This window comes from Cervus elaphus, chromosome 14, assembly GCF_910594005.1.
Source record: "Cervus elaphus chromosome 14, mCerEla1.1, whole genome shotgun sequence".
NCBI lineage: Eukaryota > Metazoa > Chordata > Mammalia > Artiodactyla > Cervidae > Cervus > Cervus elaphus.
The window spans coordinates 39,036,100-39,048,978 of NC_057828.1; the positions used below are offsets into that span (position 1 = coordinate 39,036,100).

The 12,879-nt window shown below is 41.9% G+C and overlaps 1 protein-coding gene across 2 annotated transcripts in view; it reads right to left on the reverse strand.

Annotated features, from left to right (window-relative positions):
* The window catches only part of SCYL3 (SCY1 like pseudokinase 3), a 39,038-nt gene extending 26,781 nt beyond the window's left edge, over positions 1-12,257 (reverse strand). The window contains exons 1-2 of one of the 2 annotated variants that reach the window (XM_043923058.1): positions 11,835-12,257; positions 6,074-6,291 (exon numbers count right to left, since the gene is read on the reverse strand). In XM_043923058.1, the coding sequence (XP_043778993.1) occupies positions 6,074-6,238 (165 nt within the window). In that variant the 5' untranslated portion in view covers positions 6,239-6,291; positions 11,835-12,257. Of the gene's footprint in view, positions 1-6,073; positions 6,292-11,534; positions 11,693-11,834 lie in introns of those variants that run through there. The other variant, XM_043923059.1, reaches the window with a different exon arrangement.
* Positions 12,258-12,879: the final 622 nt, after the last annotated feature.

A 12,879-nucleotide genomic window follows, 5' to 3' on the forward strand; every position in this document is an offset into this window, starting at 1 on the left:
ACAATAACAAAAAGTTTAATGTACATAACTGGAGTTCTAAAAAAAAAAAAGAAGAAATAATTGGGACATAAAAGAAATATAATGGATGAAAACTCCCAAAATTTGGCCAAATACTTAAGTTTACAGATTTAAGAACTTCAATGAACGCTAAGTAAGATAAATCAGAGAAAACTACACCTAAACACATTATGATCAAACTGCTGAAAATCAAACATCAGTTTAAAAACCTTAGAAGCAGCCGGAGAAAAACAACACAGGTGGAGAGAAATAACAAACTGAATGATACTAATTTCTCATAAGAAACCAGAATTCAAAAGATAAAGGGAAACTATCTTTAAAGCAATGAAACAAAAAAAATCATCAAACCTGAATTCTGTATCTAGCAAAAATACCCTTCAGGAAAGAAGGCAAATTAAAAGCATTTTTGATCACAAAAACAGAAAAGTTGTTGCTAGATGATCTGCTCTACAAAAATGGGAAAGAAGTTTCAAGCTGAAAAGGAAACAACACCTAAGGGAAACCTGGATCTTCAGGATTGGAAGAAGAGCATCCGAAATAGTAACCATCAGGTTAAAGCTGAAGCTTACATTTTTTTCCCCTCTTATTTAAAGTATATATGACTATGTAGAGTAAGCACTGTAACACTTGCCTGGAAAGGTTTTCCATGTGTGCCATGTATGTGCATGCCTGCATACCTGTGTGGACATACAGTTAATATACATGTCACAGAAGAACAGCAGGTTTAGAGGCTGGAGACATCTACATGATTCCAAGGCTTCTACATTTTCTGTGACTGTGGTACAGACTAACCACAATTAGTGGTTAGTATTAACTAACCACAGTTAATAACCATGACTAATTAAAAGTTAGTTATGTATATTGAAGCCCTCAGTGTAACTACTTTAAAAAAGTAAAGAAATATATAGCCCCCATTCAAGATACATTAAACTAAAAATATTAAAATAATTCACAAAAAGGGGGAACAGAAGAACAAAAATCAGAAAGGGATGAGAAGAAAACAAATGATAAATAATTACATTAAATGTTAAAAAACTAAACACTCCAATTAAGAGTGGATAAAAGAAGGAAGATCCAACTATATGCTGCCTATAGAACACGTACTTTAGACATAAAAGACAGAGATAGGTAAATGAATAGAAAATAAATTAATTTGACAGAAAAGGCTATCTATCAGTAAGCAAAAGAAGGCTGACACAGATATATTCCTATCAGACAAAATATACTTCAAGACAAAGAGTATGGCCAGAGATAAAATGGGACAATTACTTAAAGAATAAAAGGGATAATTCATTAAAAAGACATAACCAATTATAAATGTGTATGTGCATAAGAGCAGAAACTCAAGATACACATGAAGCAAAAACTGGGAAAATGAAAGGGAAAAAACAGACAATTTCACAATCATAGTATCAGAGTTGGCGATTTCTGCTGAATCAACAGAAAAAAATAAAATCAATAGAACTAGCAGAAAACAAATAAAATGAATAAAACATAGAAAACCTGAATAATATCAACTACCTGAATCAAACTGAGATTTAGAAAACACTATATCCAATTGCAGAATACACATTCTTTATCTGATGATCAGTTTTCTAATTAATGAAAAGAGAAAAGCTTTAAAGATAGTTGAATATGATTAAGGGGATTAAATGTTTGAAAGTAAGAAGGCAAAAAAATAAGAAAGCAAGATCAACAAAATTACACTGCTTATTGTGGATCAGGGTACTAATCCATTCAAAACTGTTTTATGATCCAGCACATTATTCAACCATCTTTAAAACTCTTCTCTTTTCATTAACTCATTAGGTGTCCCAAGTGGCTTCTTATTTGTTTAAATGAAGGAAGAAAAAATGGAGTAAATCTTGCATGATTCTGAATAAGGCACTTAACTTAGCAAAAACCTTGTCACTCCTCTTTGGCATATGTAGTTATGCACAAAATTATGCATAAATTCACAGGAAAGGTTAGCAGTTAAGAATGAAATAGAAATACTTCTTGATTTAAACTTCTGCTATTCCAAACAAAAGACAGAATGACAAGATGTACTTGCTAAGTGTAACTAGGATATCTTCTCAATGAATATCAATTAAAAAGAAAAATGTTTTTGTTCTTGTGGAGAAAGGTGATTGCTGTTCAATGAGACTGATTTGAAACCATTTGTTGCAAAGTTACCAAGTATCGATCACATCTCATTCACTCCAGGAGGTACTGCTCTTTAAAAGAGGATTCTGAGTAAGGACCTTTATGTTATTAAATATGAGTTGTAGTAGATATTTTGCCGTTCTATGCCCATACACAGATGTTAAGTGTGTGGTATCCCTACTATTCAAGAATCAGTTAGTTAGGACTCAGCCATTCAGAGACTTAATTCAAGCCTCAGGGGCTTGACTTTTCATTACCATTCTACCTCAGACTTGCTACTTCACTTTGAAAACAACACAAAGTCGTTCTCAACTGTAGCTTAAATTCACTTTTAAGTTTTTTGACAGGGAGAAAGCTTTACTGTCACTCTGCTAAAGAAATACAACAAAATAACAAGATGCCTAAACCAGACAGCTAGAATCTTCAGGGAGACATACTCTTCCTCCTACCCCTAAAATGCAAACTGGAGAAAAAGACAGAAGTCCATTCTGTCTTTAAATGTTCACTGCCTGGAGGTAGGATCATAAACCAAGAAGAAAAGGCAGGATAAAGAACTCTATGCTGGAAAGCATGCTTTTGGGCACAAGAGATACTGAATAGGCATGTGGAAATAATAGATCTGGAGCTCAGACAAGAGGTTTTGACAGATATTTAGAGACAAAAGGATGAGAATGTGAAGTCTGAGAACCGTGGTGGGAACTGGCCAAGGGCCAGTGCCGCCTGGTGACCGTAACACCCTGAGGGAGGGGTAATGCTTCCTAAGTTCTTCCGAGCAGGTGGTGCTTGGGAGCCTTGTAAGAGAACCAGACTTCGATCATGAGGGGAAGGAAATCATTTTTTTCAAAGCTGACGATACAGGGAAGTTGATTTACCGGAATGGGGGTTGTAAATAACATAAAAAAGGCTGAGAGGGAGAGGAACAGAAAGAAAATGTCAGTATAAGGAAGAGCAGTAAAGCATTTCCCAAACAGAATTCAAGCTCCTTTAAGCAGAGCAATCAGTCCTTCTATTTCTTTCTCATGCCCACACAACATGGGTTCTCAAATATGTTGACCAACAGCAGCGTGAACCCACCCTGGAATTAGAGCATGTCTAATTCCCACCACGGAGTTAGAGCATGTCTCCTAAGGCACTAAACAGAGCACCTACACAGCATCTACATACCTACTCTGATGTGGCTGCTTGATAGAAAGACACTTAGGAACCATTATTTGAGCCTATACTCACCATGAGGCCCTGACTAAACATGTACATTATATTATAGCAAACCATATAGTAACCAAGTTCTGACTTAGGATTTACCACCCCTTGCAGGCTATTGGTTAGAAATGAATCATAATCCCAGTGAGAAAATTATACTATTGTATCAACAGCTAATGAATTCAGGATAAAATGAGAAGGTATGATGGACTTGAAGTATTTCTGATCCTGTTTTGTAGCCAAAGGTTATACCTGCATTTCATCTTACTTCAGAGGTTAAACAGTGTGCTGAGATGCTGTTTTTTATTTACAACATGGTTAGAAGAGTATGGCTTCCCTGGTCGCTCAGATGGTAAAGCATCTGCCTGCAATGCAGGAGCCCCGGGTTCGATCCCCGGTTCAGAAAGATCCCCTGGAGAAGGAAATGGCAACCCACTCCAGTACTCTTGCCTGGAAAATTCCATGAACTGAGGAGCCTGGTATGCTACAGTCCATGGGGTCGCAGAGTCGGAGATGACTGAGCAACTTCACTCACTCACTCACTAGAAGAGTATAATCACTACCTAACAATGTTTGGCAAAGGAAACACTGTATATCTGCTTGAAATGGTAATCCTACCATTGACGGTTATTAGAAATGTCAGTGGTAGGATTAGGAACCTGATCTCTAGAGAAAGGAAGCAAGCTAATGATGGTACTTCAATATTTCAGGTATCTAGGAAACCAAGTTCCTAAAACCCAATGCAATGCCATTCATTTCTCAAGTACTGTGACCTTCATCTAAACTTCTTATCATTTTGTTGCCTTTTCAAATTTCGCAGATTCAAGGTTCAGGTATTCAAAACCGCATGAAAGCCCGAGGAACCTAAAAGACAAGTATGAACCACGTGAAAAGAGTCATGGCTCAGAAGAGTATGTATAGATACCAAGGGTGGAAAAAAATCTTCCTTCTCAAGTTTTGCAATTCCTACAGTGCGGAAGTTATCAAACATTGCATGAGCTTTGCTTCTTCCCTTTAAAACTTTTATGATCTGGGTTGTTCAACTTCCATGCTACATACACCATAAAGATTAACATAGTTTAAAAAATCTTATGGTCTTATAAATGGTTATAAATTTCTAGTACTTCACTAGTAATAGTCAATTGTTATTTTTTTAATATGAAATCTTATTAGATGATAATGACAAGAAGTATGTCAGATATTAACTGCACCTAAGCAAAAGACAGGGAGGCAAGGCATTGCATCTTTTGTAAAATCACAATAAAAAATCAGTATCAATTCCCAGATGGGATGGAAAAGAGACAATGTGTGGTCTTACCAAAAAACACAATTACTTAGTGATACAATAGCCAGCTACACTTTTTATCAGAGCACATTAATGGAAAATGCATTCTGAGTAAAACATTTTCCTTAGGAACCATCTTACAACTATTAATCTCAAGGTTGATCAGAGACATCAAACAATGAACTGGTGTGACAGACAAAACGCCTAAATTATATTCCTAACACTACATATTATAATATAGTCCTTTATAATCACTAACAAGGTATAAACCATTTAAACAGATCTATGAAATACAGGGCGTCCCTGGTGGTTCAGACAATAAAGAATCTCCCTGCAGTTCTGGAGACCCAGGTTTGATCCCTGAGTCAGGAAGATCCCCTGGAGAAGGAAATGGCAGCCCACTCCAGTATTCTTGCCAGAAGAATTCCATGGACAGAGGAACCTGATGGGCTACAGTCCATGGGGTCACAAAGAGTCAGACACTGAGCAACTAACACTTACGAAATATGTATCAATGTTTTATTCTTATTGTTAGTATAAAGAGACTCAAGGTAATACAGACCATAACTCCTAACAAAATAAAGACACTGAATCAATCTGAAAGGGCTTTCCAATTTTAGAATCTTCCTAAAGATAATCTGAATGCCTGAATACCCAAGGAAATGGCTAACTAGCCAAAGAAATATCAGCTAATACTTTTCTTTTCTTTAATCTGAAAAGACACTTAGGGCTATTTTCTTGAATTATATTCCAAGGTGGAGTCATTTTTTCTAATGACAGCCCAGGATCCCCTGACAGCAGGTCAGCCAGCTTGCTAGCCCACTGGCGCCCTTCACAGGAGCAGCAGTTAGGAGGCCTGAGGTGGGAGGAACTTTTTCATAATAATAAAACTGAAGCCGCCAGAAGTTAATGCTCTAGGGTCCCTTGGCAAGAAGTAGGGCCCAGGTCACAGTCTTTCTGGGGCATCTTGTCCCACATTCCAGTTTCACATTCTTTCCGGGAGCACCACAATGCCTCAGGAAAGGAAAAAACAGCATTACAGTTCCTAAAATATGTAATTTTCAGGTCCATCCCAACATCAGCACACCAATTAAAATGTTGTCCATACTTAGAGCATTTTTGCTAAGCTAGAATTAAGTCCCTTTATCTTCCGTGAGGCATGTAAAATCCCCTCCCAAACTTTCTCACTAAAAAAAATACAATATGATGAGAAGAGCTATTAGGCTTATCTATGGTACTTGACCTCGTGATGCAAGCTGATGACGTTCCCATGAAGTAAGGACAACTATATATTCAAAGGCCATGAATGAAAATATTACTATGACCTACCCCCTTGGAACTTTATTAATTTCATGATTTTTTTTTAATAGAAAACAAGAAGACAGTAAAAAGTACTAGCTATTAGGCAGTCCCCTATCAAGGTACCTTGGCAGCTTTATTAACCTTATCTTCGTTTTCTCTCTTATAGACAAAAACCGACGCGAGTTTGCCATCTTGCAGGACAGCGGGGTAGACAGCAAGTCCGGAGGGTAAGGTGAACTGCGGCTCCTTCAGGGCGTAGCTCTTCAAAGCACTGTTCTCTGAGCCCATCCCTTGTTCGGTGAGCCAGGGGTGCTGCAGCTCCTTCTCAAAGCCACGCAGACCTGAAAGCAAACAGAAAACGTTTCCAAACACTGCGTATCTGAGCTATGAGCCAGAGACAGCCAAGTAACCAGACCCAGGCGCTCCGCTGTAGGAACTCCTACCACTGCCTACAATCCTCATAAACCAGGCCATTTGACAACAAAAACAGTCCATGTTCAGCAAGTTACCTGCAAGGCTTGACAATGAACAAATAACAGCTCTAGAAAAAACGCACTTAACCAGACAGACACATGCAGTTACTGTCGTTCCCAACCCCCAGTGCACACACAGAACTTCCACAGAGGAAAAGCAATCCAACACAGAACAAGTGCTCTCTGGCACCCTACCCCACTTATATCCAGTCTCATAGAGGAAAGCGCTGCAAAACTTGATCATTCAAAAATGAGAAACTTCTGGACGTCTAAAACAACTTACAATTATATGGAGAACATTACAAACTGGAGAATATTTCTAAAAATGTTGAAAAATATGTTAACAAATGGAAAGCTTATATAAACCAAGAAAACATTAAAACACCAGTAGAATAATGGGAAGGTAAATAGATAACTCATTGGACACAAATGATAACAAGTATAAGAAAAAAATACAATCCTGTAACTACTCTCCAAAGTATGCTAAAAAGGGGAGAAAGCAAAACTGTATAATCCCAAACATTAAAAAGACGTGAGATTCTAGGAAATGCAAACTTTTCTATAAGGACAGAAAACAGGTAAGTGGTTGCCTGGGGTAAGACTAGTTAGAGAAACCATGGGAGAGGACAGGAATACAACGGGGTCTGAGGAAACTTTGGGGGGAATGGATATATTCAGTATACCTTGATTATGATTATAGCAATGAGTGATCTACTGCTATAGCTACACACACACACACTTGAAAGGTGTGTTAAGTATTAACAGGTTTGTTGTGGATGTCAGACCATGGATGATTCACATACATGAATGTGAATTCACATTCTGTGTTTGTCACACAGACATACATTTGCCTGCACCTCCCAACTGTTCCACAATAAGAGTATATCTTTCAAGGATACGAACTCATGTGGTTACAACAGACAATACACAGAGGTTCCGCAGTATTGGTGGAGAAGCAAAGGGCTTGCTGTGTGCACAGGCACCTACTGTGACTGGTTTACACTAGGAAGGCAGCCACCATCACAAGATTCCAACCAGAACTGCCACTTCAGAACTGCCAGGTCACACGATTTACCCACAAAGAGCCAAGAGCCAGAATATTTATGTGGAAATTTCCATATATTTAAACATTGGCTCCAACATTTTTAAACATGTATAGGCCAAACAACACATGTCTGAAAAGTTTATGGCAGTCAGTTTTTAGTTCTGGCTTTACCATAACTTTAAAAATACAAGATAAAAAGAGTTCTTACTAACTCTGGCAGCGTGGGAAGCAAGTTGCAAGCTCTAAGTAACAGCCAAAAATTCTAGGTGAACCTTTAAAAAATTCACTTTAGAATCTTCATCCTTTGGGTAAATATAAACCCAAGAATCATTATACATAGACCCTCTACTTGAGATTTTTTCCCCCCACTTTGGTAAAGTTCCATTCAACACTTACTAGGTTATCAGAGTATGCAATACTGCTTAAAACACATACCCCAACCAAAGAATTTCAAAGGGCTACAGACTTACATATAAACCTGAATAAGGATTATAACATGTATAAGGGCTAAAGTTAGCTAAAATTGATGTTTTTTTAAAAACCCAAGAATGTTTCTGAGGATAAGAACTAAGCTGGCTTTGTAACAAATCCACTGAGCTCCTACCTACCAATTTATCTTTCCTAAGAATGACAGAGGCAAAAAAAAGAGTAAACCCCTCCAAACAAACAAAAAAATACCCTAAATGACAACAAGAAACAGTATTACAAAGTATCTCAACAACAGCTGACCCTTTAAAATCACAGGAAATTAGGGGCACCCATAACCTCTTGGTCAAAAACCTGAGTATAACTTTACAGCTGACCCTCCATATCTGCGGTCCCATATCTGTGGATTCAACCAACAAAGGGGATCCCACCAACCACAGATCATGAAGTACCGTAGTGTACATTTACTGAGCGTGTAAACGGGCCTGTGCAGCTCAAACCCATGTGGTTCAAGGATCATCTGTGCATGCAACACTCACCTTTCTACTGGGACGACAAATAAAACTGGTATTTATGTAGGATCTTGGAGGAAAAAAGCAACTACTATTAATTCCCCTGTTTTGGAGATGGTGCGGTGCCTGCCCAGCCTATGGCAACGCCACCTCCCCACCCATTTTGGGAGCCTCACATTTAGCACTCGGGTCTTGTGCCCCTCCTCTTAGGCACAGTTATTTATGGGTCAGATGACACCCTGAGCCAAAGGGCAGTCAAATCACACATGAGCCATCTCCAGGACCCATGACCTGAAGGAAGAGCTAAGCTGGACAATCACTGTCTGCCCCAGGAATCTGAATGAACAAGAGCCATTTTTGTCTATTAGCAGCATAGCTGAAGGTTAAAAGGATCCCATAAGGCAGAGTCAGGGCTGTGGTAAGCCAAAGCCATGGAAATGAAGAAACTGGGCAAGTGCAGAAGAAACTGGCAGGCAGCACCAGAAGGAAAAGCAAGCACTGGGAGAATAACAGGCACAGTACTACTCCAATCGAGGCTGCCGGAAGCCCAGCTTCTAATCCACTGCCTCACTGCCACCCTTACATTCGTGGGAGGGGAAGAGTGGGATGCCAAGGACACCTGAGGTAGCCCGAACGGGTCCATGCTCTTTGAAAGTAACTGCCATTTCATAAGCACAACTTTGAACTCCTCCTATCTGAAAAGCAAGTCAGACTACAAGAATGAGCTAGAGAGGTGCTACTTTCAAAAGTAGCATCTGAAGTTAATCTAACTTCTTCCTCTCTCTTAGCCACAAAATACAGCTTTCCAAAATCTACATGTAAGGAACTGCTGCAAGAAAATAGCCTTGGTAGAAAAAATTCATGCCATTCACTTAGTTTTAGTATTAGTCTCCAGAGGCGATAAAGTGGTCATAAGAGTTCAGCGGGGACTCTGGCTGAAGGAATGGCCATCAGCAGAGGTACAGCAATAGACATTTAATAAACTTGGTCATTTCTCAAGGGCAAAACACTTTCTTATGGGGATATAGGGCCTTACAACACCTATTAACCTTCCATTTGATGTTATGAATTCCGCTATAAGATCACTAACAATTCAGGGTTATAAAAACTCTAGGAAGATACTAAAAACTGGGTTTTATTTGGGTCCATGACCTCAAGAAATACCACCTGAAAATTTAAAGGAATGAACCCCTTCCTTGCGAAAACTCAAAAGGATGACATTTTATTAGCTTGAAAGCATGATTAATGTTGACAGCAGTCTACTGATACCACCCTGCAGCGCTTACAGTAGTTGGATTACAGCCTGCTGCTGCTGCTAAGTCACGTCAGTCGTGTCCGACTCTGTGTGACCCCATAGACAGCAGCCCAACAGGCTCCTCTGTCCCTGGGATTCTCCAGGCAAGAACACTGGAGTGGGTTGCCATTTCCTTCTCCAGGATTACAGCCTACTTTCAGTAAAAACTTCATTAGTTAGTGTTAATCGCTCAGTGGTGTCTGACTCTTTGCCAGCCCATGGACTTAGCCCACCAGGTTCCTCTATCCATAGAATTCTCCAGGCAAGAATACTGGAGTGGGTTAACATTTCTTTCTCCAGGGGATCCTCCCAACCCAGGGATCAAACCCAGTCTCCTGCACTGCAGGAAAATTCAATACTCTCTGAACCACCAGGGAGGCCCTATTGAGAAATAAATATTAGGAGGAAAATAAAAAGATGTGTTGTTGACTGCAATTTGTTTATGTCTTAAAAGCAGTAATTCTTAATATGTAGCTTCACAATTCTTACATCCTAAGATATAAGTTGTATAGTTGTATCCTAAGAGGCACAACTGTTGCTATAAACAACGTTTTAAAAATGACAATTCAGCTAAAATGGACTTACTGAAATGTAATACTGGTAAACAAGAACACCTGGACCTCCAAAATGCTCTTTTTTGTTTTGAAGAGTAAAGGGGAAAGCACCAAATCATTTAACCTTGAAATGAAAAAGTCACAAAAAGGCAGAAAAAGATACTCTTAATATTAGCATAGGTATTTTTCAGAATTTACCACCTGGTGGCTCAGTTGGTAAAGAACCCGCTTGCCAAAGTAGGAGACCAAGAGACACAGACTCCATCTCTGGGTCAGCAAGATCCCATGAAAAAGGAAATGTCAACCCATTTCCAAGCTCTGATATTCTTGTCTGGAAAATTCCATGGTCAAAGGAGCCTGGTGGGCTACAGTCGATGGGGTTGCAGAGTTGGGCAAGTGTGATCTCCTGCGCAAGCGCACACACACTAAAATAAAATATTGGGTAGACAGTTTGACTTGTATAGGTATCATCGTCTTCTCTTTAAAATGTTGTTCACCTATCTTGCTTCATCCTTTTACTTCTTTGGGCAGCACATCAGGTTTCTGGGCCACCTGTGGGATTAAAAGCCCTTGTCTATGTTACTGGGCAACCCATACACTAAACTAAGAAATGACTGTTCTTTGAGGAACTCGCTCTCCTTCGCAAGTAATTGGGATGATCGTGATCTTAACTCCCTCAGCTTGGAGTTCCAACGATAAGGTTTTGCACTGAGAGTTCAAAGGTACTGATCGGTATTTTGTTATCTGGTGGTAACATTACTTGAGGCCCTTCGCTTTGATCTGTTTCACGTATACATTCCCTATAATGAACTCTGTCCAGCAATATATAATGAAGCCTTTGCGTACCTAAAGAACTAAGTATGACTTCAGCTAAGGCACGGGATGTTTTGGGGGTATGCGCACGGGTCCTTAAAAACAACAGTAATAGGGATTCCAAAATTCAGGATCCAACTGAGTATTCGCACGGTTTCCTATATATGTTTCATCTTTATTCTAAACAAAATGCACTACACAGAGACAGGAGCCAGCGGGGCCCCTGGGGCCCTGCACCGGTCTCCGATCGAGAATGAAGGCAGCATCCCAGGGCGGGCGCGAACCCCGGCTCCCGCGGCCCGGCCCCAAGAGCCCGGCCCCGTCGCGCCCCTGCCGCGCACACTCGCCCTTCCGGGGGCCAGGAGGGCAGCCCAGGAGCGGAGGCTGGGGGTCGACGGGGATCTGACCGCGACTCCTCGGGGTCGCTGAGAGGCCGGGGCGGCGATCCCCCTTCGCTGGCCGCTCACCTTCCACACCTGCCCGCGAGGTCGGGCTCAGAGGCTCCCTTCCAGCGCCCCACCGGGCGGGGGTCGTCCGCAACGCCCAGATTAGCAGGGGGCCCTACAGTGAGCAGGGAGGCTGCGCGGAGGCGGCAAGCAGCGTTCAACCGGCAGCGGTGCCGCGCCGAGCTCGCCCCCGCGCGGGTCCCAAGCGCGGACCCGCGAGCAGGACGCGCGCCCCCCGCCTCGCTCCCGGCCCGGGCCGGCCCCCTCCCCGGCGGCCCAGGCCCGCACTGACGCAGGACGCAGCTGGCGGCTCCCTGTTACCTGCGGGTGGGCGGTGGGGGAGGCGGAAAAGGGTCTTAGCTCCGGTCCCCTCTTCGCCCCGTGTTGACACCAACCACCCTCGCCTCCCCCGTGACGCTCTGGCCACTACAGCCACAATCTTCGGAGTCTGGTCTCTCCGGCACCATAGAGACGGGTCCGGAAGCCGGAAAGAATGCCGGCCTTCAGCCCTCCAACGCCACCACGAGGGCGAGAGAACCCGGAACCGAGATAGAACGGCCGCGCAGGTGTTTCTCAGGCCGGTGCCATCTTGAGTGTGGGCGACAGTGCGGGCCCGCGGCTCACACTGCCCCTAGTCTCCTAGTTGGTCTGTGAGGATGTCTCCTCTCTTGGACTCTGACTTAAACGTGAAAGTCAGCCTTGATTTTAATTTTCAGCCTTTTACCCTCACGTCTTAACTGGATTTCCGCCCGGATCAAAAATGGCCGCTGGTAGCCTCTAACAAATAGAAAAGGGGCGGGACGGAGAAGAAATTGGTGAGGACTTTTAGGAGAGTGACGTGGCTAACCCCGCAGCTCTGATTGGCTGTGCTGCGTGGGCCGAAGTCCTAAGAATCCCCGACTAAAGCTGGCAGAGGTGGAAGTGATTCCAGCTGAAGCGCTTTCAGATAGAGAATCTGAAGTTACGCTTAAATCAGCGGGGAGTGAAATTGGGATTATTGATAGTGTTTGTGGGTCCCTGGGTCAGGAAGATCCCTAGGAGAAGGAAACGGCAAGCCACTCTAGTATTCTTGCCTGGAAAATCCGTGGCCCTTGGGATCGGGTAGGATCAGCCACGACTGGGCTCGCGCGCGCGCACGCGCGCACACACACACACACACACATACACACACACACACTATTAATACTGAGAGTTTCTACTTAATAGGGTCTTGTGAAAGTAAAGTGAATAAACGTGATATTTTTAGAACTAGTTGACTCAAACCCAGTATATTTTCTCTATTATCCTACACATGATCTTAGTCATCGCTACTATTTAATACTTTTACAACCTCGCAGTTGATATAAATCATTCAATCACCTAAAAG